General features: G+C 48.6%; 8 protein-coding genes across 8 annotated transcripts; 4 read left to right on the top strand and 4 right to left on the bottom strand.

Annotated features, from left to right (window-relative positions):
• Window positions 1-417: 417 nt before the first annotated feature.
• Window positions 418-1,794, top strand: BKA55DRAFT_534893 (uncharacterized protein; the record flags this gene model as incomplete). The annotated part of the gene is made up of 1 exon (XM_046189644.1): window positions 418-1,794. One exon carries the CDS (start codon window positions 418-420, stop codon window positions 1,792-1,794), a length of 1,377 nt encoding a protein of 458 aa, XP_046053668.1.
• Window positions 1,795-2,729: 935 nt separating this feature from the next.
• Window positions 2,730-4,308, bottom strand: BKA55DRAFT_227656 (uncharacterized protein). Its single transcript, XM_046185262.1, has 4 exons — window positions 4,154-4,308; window positions 3,230-3,314; window positions 3,036-3,080; window positions 2,730-2,976 (listed from the first exon to the last, which is right to left on the bottom strand). Exons 1-4 carry the CDS (start codon window positions 4,202-4,204, stop codon window positions 2,858-2,860), a joined length of 300 nt encoding a protein of 99 aa, XP_046053667.1. The 5' UTR covers window positions 4,205-4,308; the 3' UTR covers window positions 2,730-2,857.
• Window positions 4,309-5,873: 1,565 nt separating this feature from the next.
• BKA55DRAFT_557375 (uncharacterized protein) lies at window positions 5,874-7,146 on the top strand. Its single transcript, XM_046191793.1, has 4 exons — window positions 5,874-6,288; window positions 6,384-6,435; window positions 6,501-6,684; window positions 6,735-7,146. The coding sequence occupies exons 1-4, from the start codon at window positions 6,156-6,158 to the stop codon at window positions 6,894-6,896; spliced, it is 531 nt and encodes a 176-aa protein (XP_046053666.1). The 5' UTR covers window positions 5,874-6,155; the 3' UTR covers window positions 6,897-7,146.
• Window positions 7,147-7,679: 533 nt separating this feature from the next.
• On the top strand, window positions 7,680-9,145 carry BKA55DRAFT_685416 (Homogentisate 1,2-dioxygenase; the record flags this gene model as incomplete). Its single annotated transcript, XM_046198790.1, has 2 exons — window positions 7,680-7,747; window positions 7,801-9,145. The coding sequence occupies 2 exons, from the start codon at window positions 7,680-7,682 to the stop codon at window positions 9,143-9,145; spliced, it is 1,413 nt and encodes a 470-aa protein (XP_046053665.1).
• Window positions 9,146-9,209: 64 nt separating this feature from the next.
• BKA55DRAFT_557370 (acyl-CoA N-acyltransferase) lies at window positions 9,210-10,189 on the bottom strand. The gene has a single exon (XM_046191792.1). It carries the CDS (start codon window positions 9,946-9,948, stop codon window positions 9,238-9,240), a length of 711 nt encoding a protein of 236 aa, XP_046053664.1. The 5' UTR covers window positions 9,949-10,189; the 3' UTR covers window positions 9,210-9,237.
• A 4,294-nt stretch (window positions 10,190-14,483) lies between these two features.
• Window positions 14,484-14,915, bottom strand: BKA55DRAFT_606580 (ankyrin repeat-containing domain protein; the record flags this gene model as incomplete). The annotated part of the gene is made up of 1 exon (XM_046196599.1): window positions 14,484-14,915. A coding segment is annotated over exon 1 (312 nt), but the record flags the coding sequence as incomplete, so codon positions are not given.
• A 3,729-nt stretch (window positions 14,916-18,644) lies between these two features.
• On the bottom strand, window positions 18,645-22,603 carry BKA55DRAFT_590355 (integral peroxisomal membrane peroxin-domain-containing protein; the record flags this gene model as incomplete). Its single annotated transcript, XM_046195078.1, has 5 exons — window positions 18,645-19,005; window positions 19,056-19,674; window positions 20,320-20,788; window positions 20,839-22,257; window positions 22,592-22,603. 5 exons carry the CDS (start codon window positions 22,601-22,603, stop codon window positions 18,645-18,647), a joined length of 2,880 nt encoding a protein of 959 aa, XP_046053662.1.
• A 1,633-nt stretch (window positions 22,604-24,236) lies between these two features.
• BKA55DRAFT_734264 (uncharacterized protein) lies at window positions 24,237-25,329 on the top strand (the record flags this gene model as incomplete). Its single annotated transcript, XM_046201255.1, has 2 exons — window positions 24,237-24,362; window positions 24,430-25,329. 2 exons carry the CDS (start codon window positions 24,237-24,239, stop codon window positions 25,327-25,329), a joined length of 1,026 nt encoding a protein of 341 aa, XP_046053661.1.
• Between the last annotated feature and the right edge of the window lie 809 nt (window positions 25,330-26,138).

The raw sequence follows: 26,138 nt of genomic DNA, 5'->3' as shown, positions 1-26,138 counted from the left end.
GTCCAAGCGACAAGACTTATGCGGAATACGAACAGATATGGGAGCTTCGTCATGGAATAATCAACCATTTTAAAGAAGGATTCATATTCGTAAGAGGATTATCACTCAATGGATTAATTTTAAATAAAAAAATTCTCCGTCTTCAAACAAGTCCCTTTCATCTTTGCTTTGGCTTTGGGTGGCGGCGTAAGAGCCGACTAATCCAATTACTCATGGGGCCACGCAATGCCACGCAACGCATCGTAGCTCCTCACCATCAAAAACTTCCTTCAGCTCCGCCCAGAAAATAACATGCCCAGAATACCAGCAAATCCATTTTCCCTCTTCCATGGAATCTTCAACATGAGACTCTTGCGGTTTAACCGTAAATTTTGAGTTAAACACTTCCTTGACTATGACTATGACTGCAACAAGACAATGCCCCCACCACATCCCCCCGTGTTATCCATCACGCACGAACACGATCATATTGTCGATGCTTCTATTTTGAGCATCATTAAGCCACCGCTGCCAAGTCGACGGCCGAGAACTGCTCAGTCACCGAATAATGCCGAGGTTTTGGTCCCGCCACTCATCGCTGGTGCACTCGTTGCAGCTTTCGCTACTGCCCTTGCTGATGGATTGAATAACGAACTCCTCACACACTATTATCTCCCCGAGCAAAAGTTTCGCGTCAACATTGATAGGATATTGGATCGATTATTGTCTGAGTTCACGTTGATGCTGTGGGATGAGTTGTGGGCTTTCTATTGCGACTCGAATCCGGACTCGACTGAGCAGATTAAGAAGTTGTTCGATGGACCTGTTTGTCAACTTATATTGATCCTTAATGGACCTGAAGCACCACGATGCTTGCTTGATAAGCTCGGCCCGGGTATATCAAGACGTCCAGCGACATGGTCCGAGTCAGCACGGGGCATTGAACTGCCAGTTGCTCTCCAACTCCTCTGCAGTTACTGGGATAGAGAATACCCGGCCCGCTCACCTAGGGGTACCCCAAATGAGATCGCTGCATCTCTTCATACCTACATCACGACAGGAAGGTCTGCGAGACATCTAATCTCAAGGATACGCGAGGTCTTGATCTCACCCCACTATGTGCAGATGCATCTAATGGAATCAGCTCTGTGGCACATCCTCATGAAACCCCCCTATCGACCCCCTGGAGACGGATTCCACGCCATCCAGTTCAAATTTGAGTGTCAACTCTTTGGCCCCCTTCAAGGTATTGGAGACCCTCAACTCGCCAAGATAGGCTCCTTGCCGGCTATTACTGGCACCGCAAATGACTGCGTGTACACCACGATATCTGAGTATACAGTGAAGCAATGGCCCAAGTGCGGCGAACTCCTCCTGGGATGTATCGAAGACGCCGTCAAAGAAGCTTCAACGTCAAGCTGCGAGGGCCACTCATTCACCGGCATGTCGATTTGGGATGGTACCGAAAACCCCTTCTTATGTCCCGGCCTACGCCTGCTGCATGTCGAAGTCGAAGATGGCTCAATACGGTTGACAGTCTCAGCATGGACACATACCATGATCGAAATATTGCAACAGATGGCATGGACTTGTGGAGCACTCAGCTCCTCGCCGTTTCAGGGTTCACTTTCTGAGAGTGCGGTTGAAGTGTCGGATTGGCAGTACATGGACGATTCAATTTTTGTCGAGTGTATTCTTTCGCATCGACCTGTGCCAGCAGGAGATGGCTCAGCGTGGTTAAAACAATTAGAAGGGGCCGCTATTGCAAACGGGTTCCCGATAAGTCATATCAGGGAAGATTCTCAGATGACATAGAGCGGAGGTAAGGAGGGCCAAAACGCAAAGAGTGTATGATGAGAGATTTTATTGTAGATGAAATGATACCCGTATTTAAGCATTCAATACTCCGTCAACAATTCGATGTTTGGGAGATCCGAGTGGGGGTAGGATGAGAGGACACCATGTATCCTTTCTGTCTTATTGAGAAGTGCGGTCAACAACTGGTCTCACTCTGTGAATGCAAGATTTGACCACCGTCTATTTCTGCACCATCTCGCCATTCTCACAATTACCAAGATATCTTTGTTGGTTATTGGCGTTCCTCGCCTGAATACCCAGGTTCCGGGCCGGAAGACATGCGTGAAGAGTCACGCGGAGTTCCGTGAATGCCTTCTCACTGGCTTTGCACTTCCGAGTAAAGCGATCAAAGATGGCCTCATAAACTCTCCATCAAAAGCGAGCTGGGTGATGTTGCTCTACCTTCCCGACGAAAAGGCGATGGCTTTCTTGAGTCTTGTCCTTCACAGCAAGGTGTAAGTGATCTTGCTGGTGCTAGTGTTGAAACTCGTCCCATCACCTTCAGTTGAAGGATCATCTGGTGGCAGTATGTGGGAATTCTAGGCGGTGGTGTCTTGCCCTCTTCAGCATGTTTCGTAACATCTAACAATGCAGAGACATATGTTTGTTGCCTTGAGCCCAGATTGCCACGATCCAACCAAAAAGTCGGGATTCGTATTGCATCTCATCATGTCGGTTGCGTCCTTTGTGGGTTTCTCCTTCATTGCGTAATCGGGTTTGGAAACGTGTCGGATGAGTCAGCCAGGCCAAATACAGCCTCTCCATGGGAGCATTGTTTCTGTTGAGAACGAAGAAGTGCCTTGAGCGGCTTGGTTGAATATGTCTCAACTCGTGTGCCCATAATTAGGTTCTGAGGAGATACCATCAAATTGGTGGGAGTGTAGTATTCGTTCCTGATAACCGTCGACAAGCCTCGAAATAACAGTACATAAATCCACTATTCAACGGTATCCATGGTGTTGCTCGATAATACATGATAAGTAGTAACATGACGTTTAACGAAATTGAGGGGTTTTACAAGTCAATCCTGCCCTCTCGTAAGCCCCAACTCTCTGCTGTCGAACATGGCGACTTTCAGTGGCTTAGAAACGTGATGGTGATGGGAACAATATTCGGTCGGCTTGTAATCCATGTCATAACCTTATTTTTTTTTTCGTCAGCTAATGCTTCCAGTGGGGGGACATTTCCGAGCTGGTTACCTTCTGATTCATCGTCCAAATGTATCCAACCCTTTTTACTTCGCCCTTCTCCTCCAGGGTAACATTAAAGCAAACTCCCCCGTTTATCCTCCATAGCTCTTATAATCGTATACGGAACAGGCGTCATTGCAGATACGTGGTCGTCACATGATGATCGGAATTGGCGTCAACTTTTCAATGGAGTATGTCTTCACTTGAACGGGCTCGAACGTCGATTGCGAGTATTTTCACGGATGGCTTGGACGCATCATGATGCTTGTTACTGTCGCTCGAGGCGGAGTCTGGCGGAATGTGGCGATGGAGGCTAGGGACTAAAATCTAATCGGACTATGCTAAATGAAAGACGGCGGATGAAGTGAACCGAGTCACAAGAAAATCGAATGGATGAGCCTCAAGGCGAGAACTAAATGGAGAGGCGTGATATCGTCAGTTTCACGTCCAAAGACACCGATACATACCATTCCCGGCTGGTTGATTATCCATGGGTTGGTCTATATCCTGGCAAAATACACGGTGGATTGCGTTGCAGTTATTCCTTGTTGCGTATGCGGCTGGACATGTCTATTCCTGGGGTTATGGGTAGAATGATCTGCCGTTGCTGAAAGAAAGTCGGTGTCGACCTGGTCTGAGCTTGATTTACTGATTGATTTCTTGCTTATCGTTGGGCCGTGCCGCGGGTACGTGCGAATTGAAGCTCCGTGGATTATCATGGGATCGCATCACGTGGAGCTTGTTCCGTTCCCGGGAATGAAGTCATTGCGCATCGAGCTTGTTATCGCTTCGTATCGCGTTCACTGTAAATTTGGAAGGGAGAGAGTCCAGATGGATGGGAAAATGAGTCAGAAAAGAAGTTCTCGTGATCAATCGGTTCAACGACATGCGAATCATCCAGTTTTACTGTTCAACTCGTCGTTCTTCGACTGCGTTTCGGCGCTCGCCTCTCGGCGGTCGAGTTCGTTTAAAAGGTGGCATGCTCGCTTGAGTGAGCTGATAACGCTCTAGCCAAAACTCCAGGTACTGAGTGAGTGAGCGAAAGAGGGCCAGGGATTAACGGGATCCATCCAAACGTCTCCACTTGATGTCGCCTGTTGCCGACCCCACTATCGGATGTTGACGATGGCCAGGGAAGACATGGGGAGAAAGATAAAGAAGATGATAATGTGAGGCATAGAACGCAAGAGGAAAAAATAATGAAGAGAAAATGAAGAGTTCGGACCTCAATACTGAGGCTAGATGAAGTTGTATAGACCAGTGAGCCTAGGAATGGAGGGGTGGCCGAGATGCAGAGATGCCCTCTTTATGTGGGAGTCGTCTCCTTGCGGCAGCGTTACGAAAACAGCAAGGTACATTTACATGAATTCAGGTACAAGGAACATGTCACAAGGAACTTGGCACGCGCCCTCTGCCCATGGGGAGACGGACGTATCGCGCGCCATCACGGCAGTCCCAACCTGGTCTCGAAAGCATGACGCTGGTACGATATCAGCGGCAGCATAAACAAGACCCTAGCTCAAGCCGATCTCAAGAAAGGATTCCTGTAAACATGACTGATTGACACCCATCTGATACCAAAGGCGTCTCGATTGACTCGGCGCATCAAGGTGCAAGCTAGTAGTTACTCGACTAGCCAATCGACCTGCACTTCCCCTCAGTTTGATGCCACAAGGTTCACGCGGGCGTTGCTGAAGGAGGGGAACGGGAGATGATGATTGATTGATTGATTGCAGAAGAGTCTCCATCGATGTCGTCTTTACAACAAAGGTGCCTCTTACTCCTTAGCTACAACCTTAGGATGCCCTCAATGCATGTTCAGCCGCAGTAGTGTAGCCATGCCTTGGACATATCAATCGTCAGGTGCGTTGTAAGTTAAGGCCAACAGGCGCCAAAGCACCGCACCGCATCCGCGAGCCGAAGTCTCCGGGGGGCACGGGATGGACGAGCCTGTGAGGGGCAGAAACGCAACTGGCGATCCCTCGTCATAGGTCATGACAAGGGGACAAGGGAATGGATGGCATGTCTGAATCGCACCAGAGTGCCAATCTTGTTGGTTTGTCCTGATCAGTCACACCTGCCCCTCTCGAGATCTGTTCCTGTAACTTCACCTGCAGTTTCCCAATTCTCTCACCGTCTCAAGATTCAATGATCGACCTCATGATTCTACCGCGGCCTTCCGCGAGCGTCAATTGCTCTGTGTCCACTCAATCACTCGATCGCCCGGGACCCATTTGCACACGCGCCACAACCCACAACGACCGATCGCAGTGGGTCCCTCGACAAGCTTTCCCCGGATTCTGGTGCCCTGCGCTAACCCAAGATGGCATCCAAGCGGGTACCAGACCGGTACGTAGAGCGGGTTCCCTGCGTCAGTGGGTTTGCAGCACGTCGGCGCTAAACCCGTTGCGGCTCCAGGTCTGGTCTGCTGAGCTTGGAGCCAGGGGCGTCACGCCTTCCGTCAGGCCAAAGTCACGCGATTGTCCAACAGCGTTTATCAGAGCACAACACAACACGGCGCAACAGTGTGTAATGATGGAATCCACAATAACTTGAATGCATTCGTAGGTACTCGTAACTGTACATTGGCTAGAGTAGCATTGAATTGTCTTGGTTTGAGGAACGGAGCGAGGCGCAGGCGCAGGCACAGACTCCTCAGTACCACAATCATCCTCATACCCCCCTAGGTCTCGTCCTTCCGGGTGAGGTGTGAGGTGGGCAGTTACCCCGCCCAGTCTGACGACAGCTAAGTACAGTACAGTAATGGAAGTGAGTGAGTGAAGCCTTGGATGACTGAGGATTCGCATGCCCCAATGCAAACATCGGACATGGACGACGCCGAATGGCAAGTGCGTTTGTGAATGCAATAAGTAACAACCCCTTCCCCTCCATCTGGCCCTTTCCATCTCCTCCCTCCTCATCACACCTTCAAAGCACAACAGTAATCCATTCTCACTTACAGTCTTCTGCTTTTAACGCAAAAGGTGCGTATCTCTTTTAAACCTTATACACCATCATTCCTCCCTTCAATACCTCTTTTCTGTAACATCATCACTAACATCACCATCTTTTAGCAGAACCAACTATCGAGCCAGATCTTCTCGATCAACCACATAACAACAACTCAACATGACGGAACCTCTCTCCAAGGTCGATTCAGCCGTGCAGGGCCTCTCAAGCTCACCTCCTGCCAAGGATGACAAGAAGACACGGCGACAAAGCTCAGCAGCAGCACCTGGCGTTTACAACGTCAATGACCTTGGTAAGCCTTGACATCACTGCCCCGATGGTTCCTTCCGATATCGGATAAGCCACGAGGGCACCGTTAAGAACTCTCCCTGACTCTTTTCTTTATAGAGGCTGAGGGCATTGAACTCGAGCTCGCGCCCGAAACCCAGAAGACTGGATGGTATGTTTAACACCGCATTCTGACTTACACACATTCATCAAGAACAGCCACTGACCCATTCATAGGAAGATCAACACCAGCCCCAACACAGTAGAAGACCCTGCCATTCTCAAGCTTCATCTCTCAAAACCGCCCGTCAAGAGAATCGACCTTCACTTCCCACTAGGAAAGGAGGTAACAGCACGAAACCTCAAGGGTGTAACAATCAAGGATGCATTAGATGCCATACATAAGGCATACAAGAAGCGGGTATGTTTGGAACCCTGACACTCTCCAAGAATACTATCTGACATGCCTAGGCCGATGATGAGCTCGACAAGCCCTACCTCGCTGGTTTCGAGTGGGACAAGGAAGAGTCATGGACCCGACTTGTTGTTCACCTTCAGACTCAGCCCACAAGCACATCAATGGGCGGCTCTGGTGGTGGCAAGAAGAAGAAGAACAAGAAGCAAGACGAATAATTGCTTCATACCACCCTAGTATCTGTCTCAATAGTTCCTATAATTCTTGATCGTTTCGCTGGTTTCGTTGCGAGTCGGCGCTCGGGATATTGCGTCTAGATATTCTCGGCCTGGTCATGTTGTATGCGACTGCTGGAAGCGTCGCTTGGTGTACACCTCTATAGTTCTTGTTATCGCTGGTCGGTTAGGTCGGCGTTTAAGGTTCCATGTATAGTGGTTCCTTGATATAATTTATAAATTCCCCACACAATTAGAAGTTCATGAACGCTGTGAAGTTAATTGTCAGTTGACGTTGAATTTGAGAAGATATGATGAGCCTATTGCCCACATGTTCCCCGGCTTAAGCTCCTCACCCATGAGGCCCACATGAGTTACCCCGCGGTGATGGCTTCGGTTACCTATAATCGGAAACCCTTGAGCTAGTTTCCGATCGGAAATCTCCAAGCCTAGCTACATCTTGGTTAATATAATTAATCAGCTTCCATATTCCTGTACAGATTTATTCCGACCATATGCGATAAAATCAGCTGTTATCGGGTTAAATCCCCTCTGTAAGGTAACATTCATCAGCGGAACACAGGCGCAATGCTTCCCCGGCTAACGTCGGGCCGTTTTCCATACTCAGTGCGGAATTGACAGTTGACGGCTTACACGGCTACAGAACGTCATCCGTTGATCGAGACAGGGAGTTTGCAAAGCCGTGGGAACACAGTTATAAGCTTCGTGCTCGCACATATACTGAGGGGAAATAACACTTAAACTTAAACAGCCAAAGATACCAAGATGCCTGTCACAGCGTTTGATCTCAAGGAGAAGTACAGATATCAGAATGGCTTCAACTGCTATTTAGAGTGAGTATCATTTCCGTTCTACGGTTTGTGAATATTTTCTGATGTTTTGCTAGATCTGAAGCTGTTGACGGTGCTTTGCCCATCGGACACAATTCTCCTCAGAAGCCACCTTATGGTCTCTACGCCGAGAAACTCTCTGGAACTGCCTTTACTGCACCACGACACGAGAATAAGCAGACATGGCTATACCGCGTTCTACCATCCTGCGCGCATCCTCCTTACGAAGAGGATACAAGGTCAACAGGCGAAACTAATAAGACCCTCGATGGTGCTGAGGATGGAAAACTGCATTATATCCCCAATCAGCTCCGTTGGGATCCTTTCGACCACAATGAATCCAAGGATCTAGACTTTGTCACTGGCTTGAGACTCGTGGCTGGTGCTGGAGATCCCACGCTTAAAGAAGGACTGGGTATGTATATCTACGCCGCTGGAAAAAGCATGGATGAGAGATCAGCGTTCTACTCTGCCGACGGTGATCTTCTCATTGTCGCACAGGAGGGCGCTCTTGATATCCGCACCGAATTTGGATGGCTTCTCGTTCGGCCTATGGAAATTGCTGTTATCCCTCGAGGCGTCAAGTATCAAGTCCATCTTCCCTCCGGCCCAGCTCGCGGTTATGCTCTTGAGCTTTATCAAGGCCACTTCAACCTCCCTGAGCTTGGTCCAATTGGTTCAAACGGTCTTGCCAACGCTCGTGACTTTCAGTCTCCTGTTGCTTGCTTCTCTGAAGACTTTGGAGCAACTGCTTCTGAGGGTTCGAGCAAGTATACTGTTTCCGTCAAGTTCAACAACAACCTCTTCAAGACAGTGCAAGCTCACACTCCCTTCGATGTGGTAGCTTGGCATGGAAATTACTATCCTTACAAGTACGACCTCGGACGCTTCAACACCATCGGCACGATTTCCTTCGATCATCCTGACCCATCCATCTTCACCGTTCTCTCAGCACCAACAAACACCCCTGGTACAGCAGTAGCCGACTTCGTAATCTTCCCACCGCGCTGGCTCGTAGGCGAAGATACATTCCGACCACCATGGTATCACCGCAACACGATGAGTGAATTCATGGGTCTAATCCAAGGCGGTTACGATGCTAAGAAGGGCGGCGCAGGTGGTTTCGTCCCCGGTGGTGCAAGTCTTCACAACGTCATGAGCGGCCACGGTCCTGATGCGGAGAGCACGGAGGGCGCGAGGAACGCAGAGCTTAAGCCTGCCAAGGTTGGAACAGGAAGTTGTGCGTTTATGTTCGAGAGTTGTTTAATGGTCGGTGTCACGCAGTGGGGATTGAGGACATGCCAGAAGGTTCAGGAGGGATATAATGAGGAGAGCTGGGGCGGTGTTGTTAATCACTGGAAGATGCCTGAGGGTCTGAAGGTGAAGCCTCATACTCTGTGAGAAACAAAATTGGCGACGAGATTGGGCATGAGTAACGATTAGCAAATTGCCATAAAATATGAACTTTTTACTATTCTATTTGCTTTGATGTTTTAAATGCCTGTTCTTAGAACGACATTCGATGGTAAATCCCTATCCTTGAACTCATAATCCATGTTATAGACAGTCTCTGGCCCCTCCTGTTTAAAGCCCAACTTCAAATACACCGACCTTCCCATTGTCGATCCCTCAGTAACACACTCCAAATTCCTTCTCTTGGCCTCATCAAGACCATACTGCACCATCTTAGACGCAAGTCCCCTCTTCTGAAACTTGGGATCAACAGCACAAAGATCCATTACAAAAATTGCAGGGGGAGACGCCGTAGCCTTTTCATTGATAATCTCAATTCGTCGCCCAAAAAGTGACTTATCCGCCTGAGCAAGAAACCTCTGCTCCGTCTCGTTCTCGGGGTACAACATCTTGAAGTAACCCGCTGCTTCAAGATCACTGGGAGGATTGCCATAGCCTGGTACAACAGAGGCCTGTTCCCATATCGCGAGGCCAGCGATGGTGTTGTCGACGGTGGCTTTTACAAAAATGGTGTTGGGCTGACCGTCGCGGTTCTTGGTGATGTGGGAAAAGCGATCGACTAGACGTTGAGCACCGACCTTTTCACCCTCGGAAGTGTCCCAGCCAGGGTTAAAGGCCATCCAGATGGCATCGCGGGTTTGGTGGCCAAATGCATTCGCGACAGCCTTGAACGCCTGCGTGAAGTCGTTTGGATTGGTGATTGGTTCGACGCGGATATCTGAGGACGACATTTTGGTGATGAGATTGTGAGTTTTTGGTCTCGTGAATAGTGAGAAGAAGTGAGAGAGAAAAGATGTTTTGTACGCTCAGCGGATAAATATGAGAATTTGTTTCACTACGAGTGAGGTATTACTTCTATTGAATGCATGATACTTGATCCACTTCTCTTCAAAGCATAGCCCCGTGGGGTTCTATGGAGTCGTCCAAGAAAACGGTGAACAATCCAAAAGACACTAACGGCTTATAACAAAATAGGATAATTTTATGGTTATTTGAGTATCTCATGATGAGTTTATGCATTGTACCCTAATCTTAGTGGCCAATTTAGGATAATATCCTAAACTTAGGTGACCTCTGTTCGGCGTGAGTCACTATGTGCTGAAGGTGCTGGCCTGTAACGCACGCAATAGCCAGCTACGACCCTCGAGAGGGCGTCTTCACTTTTGGTCTAGTTGGTATCTCACACTAATGGATGTTTCAGCTGCCGTATTCGGCCTTGTTCGTTATGAGGGCTAGTATGAGAATAGACAATCTTTTACATATCCAAATCTCGTATCTAACTCAATGGAACTATTCGACTCTGATCATTTCCAGCCCTAATAACAAGGACTGCAAATCTGTCGTCCTGCTAATAATCAGAATCATAGTTGTTGCCCCAGCCTCCTCCACTGTATTGCCCACTGGTAGCCTACTGACCCTGTTCATCGCTGTTATAGCCATTATTCACGCCTTGATCACTGTCGTAATTACCGGCTCCGTGTGCACCCTGTTGCTCTTCATCTTCGGAATCATATTGTTGAGTTAATTGCTGTTGATTCTGCTCACTGTGGTAACCCTGTTGCTGATATTGTTGTTGATAGGGCTCTTCTTGAGACTCGCTTTGTTCAGTCACTTGATTCTGCTGATGCCCACCGTGGTAGCCCTGTTGTTGGAGTTGAGGCTGGAAGCCTTGTGATTCATCCTCTTCCGATTCATTTTGCTCAGTGACTTGATTGTGTTGATTGTAGTAACCTTGCTGTTGATACTGTTGGTGGAAACCTTGTGGTTAGTTCTCTTCTGACTCGCTTTGCTGAGCTACCTGCTGCTGATACTGACCATTGAAATAGCCTTGTTGCTGATACTGAGGTTGAAAACTTGGCTGCGAATCTTCCTCAGACTCAGACTCTTCAGGTATAGGTTGTTGGTATTGTTCATTGAAGTGCCCTTGTTGCTGATACTGCTGGTTGGTGTATTCCTGTTGCTCAAATCCCCTAGACTGAACCGACTCGTCGACTTCATCCTCGGATTCATTGTTAACTGACTCTTCCTCGTCAGACTCGGAGTCTTCTCCGGCACTGCCTTGGCCTGGGTCTGTGTTGAGATCACTATCCGACTCAGCTCCCAAGTCGCGAGCACCCAGATCCTCTGCTTCTGAAGTCTCACTATCTGTAAAATCAGCGGACATGTATGGGCTATCCAGGTCAATTTCATCAGAGTCCGAGTCTTCATGAATCGATTCTTTGTCTGACCCTTCCCAATCCGAAATCTCGTCGACAGATGAAGCTTGACCTGCAGAAACCTCAGAGTCAGAAAGCTCAAACTCTTCTTCAGATACTAAGCCATCAGAGTCACTGTCGTTGATCGAGTCGGCTTCGTTATCAGACTCAGAAAACTCTTCAGAATGATCTGAAAACTCCACATGTGTCACCAGCTCCCGATCAGAGTCATATGTAGATTGCTGGCTCATACCTGCGTCCATGTGGATGTAGCTGCCATCATCGGTGATGCTTGGATTAGAGTAATTCTCATGAATCTCAGAAGACAGGAAATAACCACCAGCAGCTCCAGCTAAGACACCAATGCCGGCAGCTGCAGCCATCTTGCCACCAGACATACTTCCCGTTTCCGTCTGTTGTGTGTTTGGGTCGTAACTGTTTGTGAACTCTCTGTTTGAAGTAAAAGTTGAGGTTTGCGTCTGTTCGCCGTATTGTCCACGGTAGAGAGGTTCGGGATAATGAGGTGCTGGAGATATCGTGGAATTCTTGTCAATGTACTGATTGGGCTTCTGGCCAGAACTGCCTTGTACTGGGATGCTCGCAGGAGACTTGGCGCCTCCGGGGTCCGGTCCAATTTGTGATGGAATGGGCTTTCTTTGATCAAGAGTTGCCTTTTGAGGTTGAGCAGGGGTAGTAGATGGCTTTGTAGGGGTTGTGGTAGAAGGATTAGGGGTTGTGGGCTGTTTCTGTGCAGGTGTACCACCTTGAACTTGAGGCTTCGCTGGTGGACTTTGAACTTTTGAAGCAGGTGCTTGAGGTTTCTGCGAAGGTAAACCACACTGAACCTGAGGCTTTCCTGGTGGAGTCTGCGTGGTTCCTAGGGGACCTTGCATCTGGTGTGCTTGGGGCTCTGCTTTCCCATTTTGAGCCTGAGGTTTGACTGTTTGGGGTTGTACTGCTCCAGTGGGTGTTTCAGGCTTGGGTGGTACTGGTGCTGGTTTGCCAGTTTGAGCCTGAGGCTGCACCTGAGGCTTGGCAACTTGAGGTTGCGTTGCTCTGGGAGGAGCTTGAGCTTTGGGTGGTACAGGAGCTGTCTTCTCACTCGGCGGATGAGCCTGAGCCTGAGCCTGTCCTTGAGGTTTAGGCATCTGGGGCTGTACCACCCCAGGAGTAACTTGGGGTTTTCTTGTAGGCATAACACCTTGAGCTTGGGGCTTTCCTGGCGGAGCTTGTGCTGTCGCAGGATGAACTTGGCTCTTACCAGGTGCAGGCTGTGAAGCCCCAGTGGAAGCTCGAGGTTTGTTTGATGCAGATGGCACTGGGACACTTGGAACTTGATTCTTCCCTGGCATAGACTGCGTCGTACCTGTTGGAGCTTGTGGCCTGCTTGTAGGAGCCTGTGCTGGGCCAGCAGGGGCATGCGGCTTGCTCGGCCAGGACTGTGTCGTACCAACCTGAGCTTGGGGTGGTACCGGAGGAGACTTTGCTCCTGCTGGAGCTTGCGGTTGCTGCCACGGAAGAAACGAAGATTGTTGAGTAGGCCTTTCGGCCGCTGGCTGCAGAGCAGGCTTTCCTCCGACAGGTTTGCGTACTACCTGAGGCATAGGGGGTTTCGCTGCAGGCACTGGATTTTCAGACTGCTGATAAGGCGCATGAACCTGTTGCTGAGGCATATTTGGCTTCTGGGACGCGGCTCCAAATGGTTGATATGCTTGTGCTGGTGCTTTCTGACTAGCTGGGGAGCTAGAACCAGAACCACCACTTCCAGGCTGCCCCCAAGAGTTAAGTGAGGGAACGGAATACCTCTTCTCGAACTGACTCGAAGCCACTGGTGCTGGGCTTGAAGAAGCCTTCTGGGCTTGGCCGGTTGAAAATGGTTGGAATGTCTGGAAGGGCTGGGCTGAAGCCGGACTTGCTCCTGGGCTTGTTTGGGGCGAACCGGGATATGGAATATAGGCCTTCTGTGACTGCACTGTCTGAGCAGGTGCGGGAGATCCCGATGCCAGGGAACTGTAAATATCCCAACTTCCTCTCTGTACCATGGGCGCTTTCACCGGAACAGAAGAAGCACCACTACCAGGGGAAAGGACCTGAAGAGGCTTTGAAGACTGTTCCTTGGCTTTGACATCTGAAACACTTCCACTTCCATTCCCGCTGGGGATCTGGGGAGGTTGGTAAGTCGCAAAGGAGGAGACTGGTCGAGCTTGCTGTGTCCCTGGCTTTACTGATGGTGCCGTTGAGGTGCTAAGGGTTGTCATCTGGTTTTGTTGCACTCCCGCGGAGGCCTTCGGGGCTGAGATGCTAGTGGCTAAAGGAGCAGATGTGTTTGCCGTTTTCTGAGGCCGATTTTGGCTCTGAACCTGGCTCTGGGGCTTGCCCGTCACTTTGTTCTGCGGTGCAGGCTTAGGGACACTGCTGGGTGTCTTTGAGACCATATTGGCCGGAACCTTAGAGGACCTCCGAGACTTGGGAGGCTTTGAAGCAGCATCGGTGTTCGATGGAAGCGGAGCATTCTTAACCTTGGAAGGCTTGGCTTTACTCTTCATCTTGCTGCTTGCGTCCTTCTTCTTCCCATGTTTGGCCATGAACTCTTGTTGACACTCCTTCCACTCAGGATGCCAAACCTGATACCTTTTCTGATATCGTCTGAAGAGTAGCGAAGCGATCGATTGTTCTTCAGAAAGAAATGATACTGCTTTCCCTCTGAAAACGGCATAGAAAGCGACGGTGTGTCCTTCGCGACTTAGACGATCAAGATCCGGATTCTTTTCCAACAGGATGCCGGTGAGTCTCTCGTCGGACGCTTGAACAGCAACCATGATCATGGTGAAACTATACTTGTCCATGGCATTGATATCGGTACCGCCTTCCAGCAAGAGTTTCAAGAGGCTCCCGTGTCGGCCTTGGATAGCATATACTAACGCCGTCTGACCATCGTTATCCCTAGCATCAACAGCCACTCTGTGCTTCAAGAGAAGTTGTGTACAAGCCTTGTTCCCTGACAAGACTGCCTCGTGGAGAGCTCTTCTGCCGAGATTATCTGCGATATCTGTCCGAGAACGCCTCTCAAGCAATGCCTTGACAGCAGAAGAGTGGTCTCCAACAATGGCGAGGTGCAGAGGGGTGCGGCCCTGGGCATTCTGTCGGTTGACGTCTGAGCCCCTATCCAGAAGCAACTTTATGATACTGGACTTTTCTATATTCACAGCGTGATGCAAGACAGAGTTGCCATATGTGTCAAGAGCCCTAAGGTCAGCTCTCCTTTCAAGTAAAAGTTTAATTGCAGACGAGCTTCCTCGAAAGACGGCTGAAAATAGTGGCGTGTGAGATTGGCTATCTGCCACCGAGATCAAACTCGGGTCACGCTCGAGTAGGTACTTCATAATACTTTGATGACCCTGAAGGACTGCAAAGTGAAGCGCTGTATTCCCGCTGACTGCTTGGCCATTCGTCCTTGCTCCCGACTTGAGAAGTTGCTTTGATATACTCGAGTGACCATGGAGTGCAGTCAGGTGTAAAGGCGTCCTCTTTTGGCGATCCTGGACATCAAGGACATCATTCCCAGCTTTTCTAATGGCGACTGAGAGGAAATGAGCATGGCCATAGATGGAAAAAAGGTGAGTCCAGAGTGACCCCTGGAAATCGCCGAGTGTGGACATTTCTTGGCCAAGTTTAACCAAGACATTGAGTGCTTGATCCGACGGCCAACCCAATACCTTCAGAATCTTTGAAGCTTCTAGCTTTCCCAAGCCTGCAGAAGTGATGTGATAAGACCAACTAGTCCCAGCGTATCCGACGAGTTGGAGTGTTGGGTCTGTGCGAGCCATAGACTCCCATCTTGGTTCCTTGGGCAAGATTGCAAGGCATCGCAGAAGACAAGTAGCGATTGAATGATGAGCCTGCTGAATAGGGGAGGTCGTGGCACTTGCAGCCTGAGCTTTGTAGAAAAGGATATCCAACCCCTTCGAGATGAAGAAATCCGACACGCTGTCATGCATGGGCTTCACAACTTTCTGACCACCCACGGTCACGGTTTCAAGAAGGCCCCAAGAAGTAGTCTTGATCCAGGATTGAAAGCTATCATCAGAAGCGAATCGAGTAAAGTACTCTGTCTGTGACAATTCCTTGATGAAACAAACCTTAGGGAGGGCATCGAGAGCCAACGCGACCCGAAGCTCAGACAGACTAAGTGGCTTCGATGACAGGCAACACCATTTCAGGAGTGAAAGAAGACTATTGCTACCCTGATGTGCCATGTCCTGGAAGTAAGCGCCTAGCAAGAACGAGATTGGCGCGGGCGTAGGGGATGGCTGTTGAACGAGGGATGACTGCCCAGGTCCGAAGAGCTTGATGTGATTGATGATCAAACGAGCTGAGACGAAAGAAGAGCCGGTCTTTGTTGAGACCAACCGTTGTGTATTGAAGTCGATGTTGGAAAGTTGTCCTTCCAAATACTTTCTCAAACTTGATCCATTCTTCTCGTCAACTTGAATGCACGATCTTGGGAAGGGATCCTTCATAGGATAAGGTGTACTGGAAAAGATGATTCTAAGTCCATGAGTCGTAGCGGGATCCTTGGTGGGAATCTGAGACTTTTCGACGAACTTGGAAAAGTCTTGCACAAGCTTGGGCGCCGTTTCGCTCTCGGAGTAATTGATGCCATCGACATAGATGGAGACAGAATGGGCCCTGAGAATCTTGGGAAGAACCTTGATCAGCTCATCGAAGAGTTCTTGTGCGTTCCAAGCTACTTGTTGTTTGGGAGGTAAGCAAGACTGAATCTTGTCAAACCTGTCCTTGATGCCTTTGAAGGCCTCTGGTGCTTGAGGGACCAATTGGCGCAGAAGGGACTTGAACAGGCCTAGACGTGTTCTGGCCTCGTCCCCGGAAGGGGAAAAAGAATAGGTCAAGTGAATTGAACTTAGCCCCTGGCACGATTCAAGAGCTTGTTTCATCAAAGTTGACTTTCCACTCCCTTCTGAACCTCTTAGCCAAAGAAGACCGCTGGAAGTCCTCCATTTGGTAAAGAGGGCATCTTGAACCAGCCATTGATTTATACCAAGGTCTCCAGAATTGTGACCAATCTTGCTGTTCGCAACGGAGGGGAACTCGAGGCTCTTGAGAAATTCTGTGTAATCTGTCTTGGCATTGGGGGTGTGCAAAGGTTGAGCTTGAAAGATGAAGTTAGCAATGTGACAAGAGTATACATGTAGCATAAATACCTTGTTGAGAAGTATTGGGAATGCTGGAGAGTCTCTTCTTGTCGAAACTCTTTGTCTTTGGGGCATCTGATAATTGCTTCGGTGTAAAGCCTCGCGGAACGTCGGCAACAGGCTGTTTCGGCACAGTGCTCGCATAGTTTGTCTGAGGGTTGGATACAGAAACATCGGAACCTGCAAAATAAGGCATATCGTATGATTGGTCGCTAAAGTCAACTCTTGATGAGTAAGACTGAGTTGGCAGTTTTGTCGATGAAGACCCGGAACCGAAGGCCGGGTAGGGCTTGAACTGCCCGGTGGGAGATGTGAAGCTCATTGCGAGGGGCTGAAGAATGAAACAAGATAGAATGATAGGATAGAATGAATATGAAGAGAACCGAGGGAACAAGCCTTGGCAGTAGGAAGGGGTCCTCTATATATGTGTATGCAGTACTAACAGTTCTCCCTCCCATAAGAGAGACTTAACCGCCACGCACGGGCGGCACCATAAAGCCACTCCATAACGTGTACCAATATTAGATAGTGAAGTTTCAATACCTGAAATGTAGCAGTTGCATTCAATTCTCTCACAACTACCTCCTCCGTCGTCCTTCCTATTCAAAGTTGGGGGCCAAGTGTCAGTCCCTATGCAGCAGCCTTATAAACCCTGTATGCGAACCAAACAGGCAAGGATAGATGGGTTAAGCATATTGAGCTAGGTCAACCTTGTCTATACTCGACCGTTCAGAACTACATCTTCCAGCGTCGGTTGACTCCTACAATGTGCTTTGGCCCTTTTGTACTTACTCCCACAAGGTACAGCTCGCTTATGATGCTGATATGCACATGTTGGCCGATTACTTCTTGAAATCTACATATACAGGGAGTACAATTATATGTAAATATTAGAAACATTCATAATGTTCCTCTCGGCCGAGTGTCATTTTGTCACGGCTCCAGGATGCATGGAAGTCTTATGATATATACTCGTACTACCAAGGATTATCTTCTACCGCATTATCCTATTCGCTAGCTCGCTCAATAGACCTAATAAACTATCAAACCCTGCCTAAAATCCGAAGGAGTTTCCGGTTATGCTTACTTTCTTAGAGTATTGTTTCAGGAAATCCCTAAAAGCCTAGTATTATATTAACACCACAGAGAAAGCAGGCCAGGGGATAGTAAAAACGAACTTTAGACTTTAATTCTAACTAATAAAAATATTTAGAAAGGCCTAGAATATTTAGAGAATCTTATAGTATTTTATACTATTTTATAAAATTTAGGATAAACTTAGTGGGTTCTTTGACTTGGTAGTTTATTCACTCTCCCCGATTCAAAGTCTCAATTCTTCTGACACCCGGGGCAGGTCAGAACAATTGGGGGCCATTCTCAACCTCATTAACTATCCTGGAGCTTCTGTTCCAGACCAAGCTCGCCAAGATTCTTACCCATGTGTCAATACTACCTCAATTGCAGGAGCGTGATCCTACGCCCACCTTTTGGGTCGTTTCTCTTCAGCCTTGTGGAATTTCCGCTCCAATTGAGATAATAGGCCGAGACGGAATCTGCGCGAGTAAGCACTGAAAGTCTTGGGTCAATTTCAAATAGCCGCAGTGGCACGTTATATCCGCTGTTTCAAAATGGCTTGCAGTGCGGTTGCTCGAATAGGTAGGAGTCCATATGAAACGGATGGCCCTTCGCGTAACCATCGGCCTGGTCCAGACGGTACTTGAGTCGTGGTGGTTGCTTACTTTAGGTGGACGAGAAAGATACTAGATGAGGCTATGATCTTCTGATTTTGAGGCCAAAAACCGCCAAGAGTCCAAAGTTCTGAATAAAGACTTGTTTCTTGGAGGCGCTATTCGACTTCAACAGTACTATCTGCCATGGTGTGTCCATGTTGCACTATCTGGCCACTATTCCAGTTAGATGTTCAACTTGAGAGACTGAGTAGGAGAAGACCAAGAAAAGCCTTTGTCTTGAATTCCTACTGGGCTCTGTCATTCAGAGACTCCTTGTTCCTGTACCTCCTCACACAGACTCCCTCCTCCCATCCCAAGGCACAAACGTCCCGTACAAAACCGCCCTCTCCTGATCGCCTTCATCATCTTGAGACTCTACTTTCCATATAACAACAGCTCGGATGAATCCAAAGAGAGCAAGTCCCCATATCATGACATTGCAACCCATCAATACACCTTTGACACTGCGGCTCTCCTCTTGAAAGCACCGCGCCCAAAGCACGAGACTAGATACTGTCGTGGCAGATAGAATGAGAGACTCAAGGTAGAGTAGTGCTACAGACGAAAGGAGTTTGACTTCGTGGATCAGAAGACTTGCTGAGCAGAGAAGAAGGACAACGACCAGGGTGGGGTCCGCGAATTTCCAGAGCCTGTGGACTGTTAGACTTTTGGTCTAGAGGTTGTAAAGATGGTGACTTACCAGTTGTCAAAGTCGTTACCAGGTTCATTCTCCTTCCAAACGGTAACCCACATCAAGGCACTGAAAACACCTAGTGTCACCGCAAATTGCAACATGAGCACGAGTCCATGTACCACAGAACTAACAACCCATCTCCCCTCAACCCTCATAATAGTCACAGGAACATGCCCTCCATCATAACTATGCCTCTTCCCATCCGTCCTCGTCATAGACCCCTCCCAGTTTCTGTTCTCGCACTCTCCATCACCTTCATCTTCCTCCTCACTAACCCATGGAGGAAACGGCGTAAGCGGTGGCGAGCCACCTCTTTCATGCACAGTAGGAGCTCGAATGGTGAGTGCTGATTCGGCGCGGGAAGGGTAGTCGATACTAGCGAGTGATGTTCCTGGTGATGGACCGGAGCCGGAGATGTTGCGGTGATGTGTTGCTGATGAAGCGCTTCGAGAGAGAAGGTCGGGGGAAACGAGGGACGATCGCATTGACGGCGACGCTTTCGCAGGAGAGGTAAGGTTTCGTTGCTGAGGTTGTTGAGCGCGTTCGGGTGATAGGGAGAGGGTTAGGGCGCTGGAGCGGTTGCTTCTCTTTTTGCGAAGAGTGCGATTCGCATCTCGAGGAGGGACTGGAAGTTCCATGGTATATATATATATATACTCTTGTGGATAGTTGAAAGTAATGTGGAAGGGTTCGTTTGTTTTGGGAAGAAAGGGTGTCGGAGAGAGGTTGGAAGTCAACGATATAATGGCTTATGAAGTTGGCAGTGACGGGCACCTGGCAAGGAGCGACACCAGCACTACCACTAAACAGCCGTCGTAAAAAAAGGTAGTTATATCCATTTTGGCATACCGATGGACTATAGTCTCAGTGTGACAACCTTTTTTTCTGTGTATCCCTTTCAACGCGGCCAAGTGTCACGAGCCGTTCTTTGTTCTCATTCGAGTATCATCATCAGATCGAACTGCCGAGAACCGTCACTGCCTATAAGCTTGCGAAGGGATCAATTTCTTTGTTCTTAGTCAATCGAGTAACGTTATTGGTATCCGTCACAAGTCTCGCTTCCATACTCTTGTACATAATGATCAATCAGCCGTACGCCATCCCTCAAAACCTATCCCATTACCAGTCAGTCGTGCTTCGAATCGTCGACCCGTATGTCCCAATCCATCTAACGCCGATAACCTCAATGCAGTATCGTCGTCAAAGTGCACCCGTTACTCAAGACTCATTCGTGCTTCATCGCCTATCCCCCATTGTCCGCCGGGCCTACCTTGTTTCTGGATTTCAAGGGCCAACTCAGCACTTAGAGCATCGGCGTCATCATCGTTGTACAGACTACTCGTCCTACTAGTCCTACTGTCTCTTCTGGTGCGCTCTTTGTTATCCGCTCCGGATCGGTCAGCGATTCGTTTCCGCATCAAAGGCGACTTGAAGAAAGATCTGGAAGATGTCGAGTGTACTGACAAGGAATCGTCTGCTGCTTTGGAGCTCGCGTCATCGTTACTGACGTCTTCAGCGTGACTCTGGTCGGGCACAGCCCGTGTGGGAACCATGGTTTCGTTGCTGGAGTTGTATGGTTGAGACCTGAGTTTTGTTACTGAAGGAGATTCTTTAAGCTCCTTCTCAATCTCCTGGCCCTCTTCCGGCCGATCCACCTCAACCAACTCGGCATCACGATACCACTTTCTTCGTCGGGTCCAGCGACCCCATCCATCCTGACCCCGTTGGCCATTTTGCCACTGATAATTTGTTAGAGGACAATACGTTGCCATATATGATGGCTTCTCACCTTGTTGTCATAGAAGATCCAGCCATTCTTCCCCTCATTCCCATCATAGTCCACAGGACCATGCTCATCAGACACACCGTCAACACGCCAACGGGTTCCAGGAACCCATCGCCACTGCATACGACTTCCGTCTTCTACCTCGGGTAGTTCAAAATCATCTTTAGCGGGAACTGAGTTGTTATGGTCGTCCGTCCAGGCCGCTCGTTCATATGCGAAGAGATTATTCGTCCAGCCCAGACCAATCCATCGTCTTTGGTTCTCATAAATGATAAACGTGAACTTGACACCCGCAGTCTTTGCATTGCCATTCCTTCTTCCATGATTAGTCTGGAAGCTCGACGACTTGCCAAGGGCTTTTGCAAGTTCGGATTCCTGCTGTTGAGCAACACGGTCCGGGCCTTTCTTAGCAGCCTTAGCCAAGTCCTTTTTGAACGGTTGTTCAGGAGTATCAAACTGCAACCCGGTGATGGCGGCTGCAAGTCGTCTAACTGTGGAGCTTCTCCAGAGAATGGCCCGCGACACTCGCAGAACCCTTGCATGCCAAGTCAAGATGATAGTTCCGGCCACTAGTATTACACGTCTTGTTGTGACAACTCTCCAGGGCGGAACAGTAAGCGCAATCCAAATAGGCGTGATGATAAGCAGTCGCATGAAGATGACCGTCAGCGCAGGGCGCGTGGTCGCACTAGTTGGGGTCGTCTGAGTGCTTAGAAAATCCGTCATGTCGAGCAGAGGTTCCATCAGAACATTACATCTCCCAGTAAGTTGTTTAAGAGTCTCGACGATCTCGTCTAGTGTCTTCTGATGTTTGGTGTTGGTAACTTCGGAATTTCCCCTTGCATGTTTCGACTGTTTCTCGCTGGCGTTTGCCTTTCCATTCTGCTGGCTGCTCTCGCCGGCGTTTTGATTTGCTCCCTTGGTGCCAGCATTCTGACCTCGAATATCAGTCCACCCACTACTACTGAGGGGACTGTATCTCCGGCCGTACATGCCAACAATGAGTGCCACTCCTACCAAGACAGGGCCGGCCCACGTTATTACTACATCGCCATACAGAACAACCGCCCAGAAGAAGCACAATAGCAAGAAGCTCTGCCAAGGATCGCCAGTGCTCCAGGTGAGGAGACCTGCGAATGTATTTAACGGGAGGAGGAAGGGATGGCTGTAGGCGAGAGCGCGGGTGATCTGTGGAGGAGTAGCGAGGAGCAGGGGGCTCTTTTGATGGACGAGGATGGTTGATCTTCGGGACGATCGGGATGGTGTATTCGCGGAGAGAGTCACTGGAGAGAAAGATGCAAATGTCGGAGGAGCACCAGTATTTGAAGGTTGTGGTTCGTACGAGGGAGGTGATGCGCCATGAGACGCATCATCACGGGAAGACATGGGCGCCGGTGCAAGATGCGACAGCCACGGCGTGTCCTATTGAAGTTGTTTCGTTAATAAGCAGGCCAGACGATTCAATGGATATTTTGGCAAAGTCGATGAACAGTGTAAATGAGAGCTGTGATAGAATCTTGATCGTAGTGACTTGCCCTCGTGGCCGGCCGCGACGCGACGTCAGAGGATCAAGTCACTAGAGTGAAGCCCTGGATCTGGGCTGAGAGGACACAGACGGTTATGTCATGGGGCGCCACTTTAGCGACTAAGCTTCTAGGGCTGCCTAAGAGGTATAGAGGGGAACACAGCAACTGAAATGGACGAAAGAGGGATGCATCGAGATAAAAAGGGGAATAATAGTGAAATAAAGACTTACAAATGCTGCCATTGACAAGTCTCTGTCTTCCAAGTTTTGCGATTGTTCTGCAACGTTATAAGCCACTGTTCAATACAGGCGTCATTCAGCATTGGCATTACCCCAGATTGATGCTTTAGGCGCCTTGCCTTACCTTGCTTGCCCCGCGACGTCAGCTGTGCAGCGGCATGTCAGGATTAGATCTCAATGTAAATTCGTCTTCACCAAATTAAATCAATAAAAATGATAAGAAAAGACAGAAACATGTCAAAGAGACAAAGGGATATGAAAAAGTCCACGTGAGTTTCCTTGGTAGGCGCAGTCATCCATTCATGGCCTGTTCTTACTTTCTCTCTCGGCTTGGTTCTAGCTTATCACATGCTTTCTCGGCCACCAAATAACGGTAACGCGAAGCACATGAATCAGTTGCCGGAATGGACAAAGGCCAGGGCTTGCTTCTAGTGATCAGCAGTGGAGTCCAGGGTCTATCCTTTTCCGATGAGAAGTCACGGGTCTTTTACTAGAAGATGGCATCTTCGGAAGCTAGTATGAATTCGATATTGGCTCTCATTCGTTGCTGGAAGGCTCCCTCTCTGTGTGTCACTGCTGTCAATACAAGACTTCTAATAATGATAATTTAAACAATTTCAGAGGCTTCCATATGAGCTTGTATCACAACATGCACATCATAGCAAGTCACCTGCCATGTCACTTGCATGCCAAGACTATGATGCGACGGGAGGTTTCCCATGTTGCCGGCTCCTTTATCTTTTACGAAGCACTAAATCAATATGGACCATTTTCAAGACTCTTCTTAATTTATTTTGATGATATGCTAAAATATAACTGGTCCAAGAGTCACTTCAGTGCTGTGCAGCACTGCCTAGCTGCCAAAGATATGCTTTCATCATTCTGATGTTGATATTCTCATATCAATTATATCCGAGAAAGTCCTTATAGTTCACGCGTACAATGAACGACCTATGAATAGGTACTTCACGACTCTTAATCCTACAACAGCTTGTATCTCGATCATGTCTATAAATTCGGCCTGCACGTCTGTTTCACCTAGTATGAGCCCGAATGTCAATAACTTGGGATTCAGTCCACAAATGCTAGCACTAGGACACAGAGAACAAGTACAGAAGCGATTTGATCAAACAATCTTAATCCTCATTCATCAATCTGTCTTCCCAGGACCCATCCAACTCCCTATACCCAGACGGATCGTTCAAGATGTCTGATCAAAGACAGTGCCATCTCGCAGCCATCCCAATCGAAGTTTTCCATCGTATCAAGTCCTTCCTCCCGAACAGCGATGCCAAGACCTTACGTCTCACATCTGCTGGCTTTGGAAGCGCCGTTCTCTTGCACCTAAAACAAGTCTCTCTCAGCAAATCTTCTCAATATCAAAGTTCTCCGAGAGATTGCGGATAGCGATAAGTATCGCGAGTTCGTGGTCGAGCTGATATGGGATGACACGTCTTTCAGCCACGTGGGGAGTATGGCTCGTCCAAGAGTTCAGAATCGCCATAAGGACTTAGTCAAACGATGCCCGATGTGGTATCACCGCGGCTCCATGGATAGTATTGCTCGGCTTGAACACAGCAAATGTCAAGTTAAGAGTCAGAAGCATGCTGTCCCAATGCCCCAGCTGGCAGCAGCTATGTCACCAGAAGATTCCTACCCATACTACTACAACCTTGCAGACCAACAGCATCAGGAACACTTATCCAGAGCAGATATTGATGCCTTTTTGTATGCCATGGAACGATTCCCTTCCCTCTATCACGTAACCATATCGGCCAGAGCACATGGGCGCCTATTTATGCCTAGGTACGAGACTCCTATGATTCGAGCATTTCCCCTATGGCTTCGTGTATCCTCTCCCAGCGCACAAGGTTTTCGTTACAAATACCGATTTCTTGTGGGATCCCAAGGAGTTTTCTGTGACACCTGAGCTCATCACCAGGCGTGGTTTCTGTTCCGCTCTGCGCATGCTTGCCAAGCATGAAAAGCACAAGGTCTTTGAGTTCGTTGTCGAGGATCATGCTTATACTGACGGGGTGGACATCGATATTTTTGACCGGACGGGCTATACTTACGCAGACGTCATTTCTCTCATCCAGAGGCCCGGCTTTTCCAGGCTGGATCTGCCTATTTGCGCGGCAATGGTTTCACCTTCTGAGCGTTCTGGCCTCCCTGACAAACCCCTTGATTATCTTCATAAGACTCTCAAACAGGCGGAAAGTCTCAAGAGCTTGAACATATTTCACGGTGGCTTCAATGATGACAGGGGAAATGGTATTGATCTACGCTTACCCCTACTTATCAAGAGCCCATTAGAACAACTTCGACACCTCACACTCCGAGGCATCCAAATAGCCAAGAATGACTTGTTGACTCTCCTGGCTTCATTACCCAATCTTCGCTCTCTTGAGCTGCGGTTCTTTACGTTCTTGTGTCCCTACTCCTTCCCCCAATTACTTCTCGATATGCGACAGAAGCTTGGTTGGTGTAAGAGACCCGTGGCGATGAGACCAAAAGTCACGTTTGTCTGGATTGGCCCAGGGACGATAGAGGGCCAGATCGTCAAGCATATTTCTTACGATCTTGTGGACATTGCTGATGTGACTGAGCTAGATGAGTTTGAGCCAGCGCATGAGCCGCTAAATTTTAACTGCAGATTACAGCAGCAAGTCCGGACAACGGGATGGGCAGGCTCTTTGCGATGGGATGGTGAACAATGGCCCATCTAGCCTTGAATGTACCCAAGTATTGGAGATCAGGGACCAGAGGAGGAGATTAGGAAAGGCAAACAGTACAGGTTGCGGATTTACATGTTCATGATACTTAGGTAGGTAGTTGACTCTAGAGATCGCGTGTCAAGGGATTGTGCAAGTCAAGTCCATGAAGTGCTTCTGGCTTGCTCATGACATTATAACACATCAATGAATGACAAGATAGTACATGGACCATTTGGGCACTAAGTAGGCGATTATGGTGATGAAGAAATGTATTTCAGAATTGCACTACAAGCCAACCAGTGAACATATAACTCCAACCGTCATCTCCCCAAGCACACTGGACTCAACACCAACATTTATGAATCCATAGGCTGTTTCGTAGAATTTTGACAAAGGCCACGGGTCGTATCTCAATAATTCGTAGTTGAAATGAGATCGGAGAGTTTATTTGCCGCAGCCGGAGCAAGAGCCTGACACATGTTAGGATCGATGGATTGATGGGAATAGAGTCATGTTGACTTACAGCTAGAGCCGCAGTTGCAAGAAGAGGCACCAGAGCAGCCACAGTCGCCAGCCATTGTGATTATTGTTTAGTGGATGAGGTTTAAAAAAAAGAAGAGTTGAGTTTGTACTGAAAGTTTGTATTTGAGATGAGGATGAAGAAAAAAAGAGAATGATCGGATCATGCAGGGTCTTATATAGCATGTAGGATGCGGCCTTTGTGCGTTTATCTCAAAAAGACCCCTCCTGTAGAATGAGGGGTCCTGACGTGGGATTGCACTCTGGTTGGCGATCTGAGTTGGCCTTGTGGGGGTGATGTG

The sequence above is a fragment of the Fusarium redolens genome (assembly GCF_020744475.1).
Source record: "Fusarium redolens strain MPI-CAGE-AT-0023 chromosome Unknown BKA55scaffold_3, whole genome shotgun sequence".
NCBI lineage: Eukaryota > Fungi > Ascomycota > Sordariomycetes > Hypocreales > Nectriaceae > Fusarium > Fusarium redolens.
This window is presented reverse-complemented; position numbering and strand designations above follow the sequence as displayed.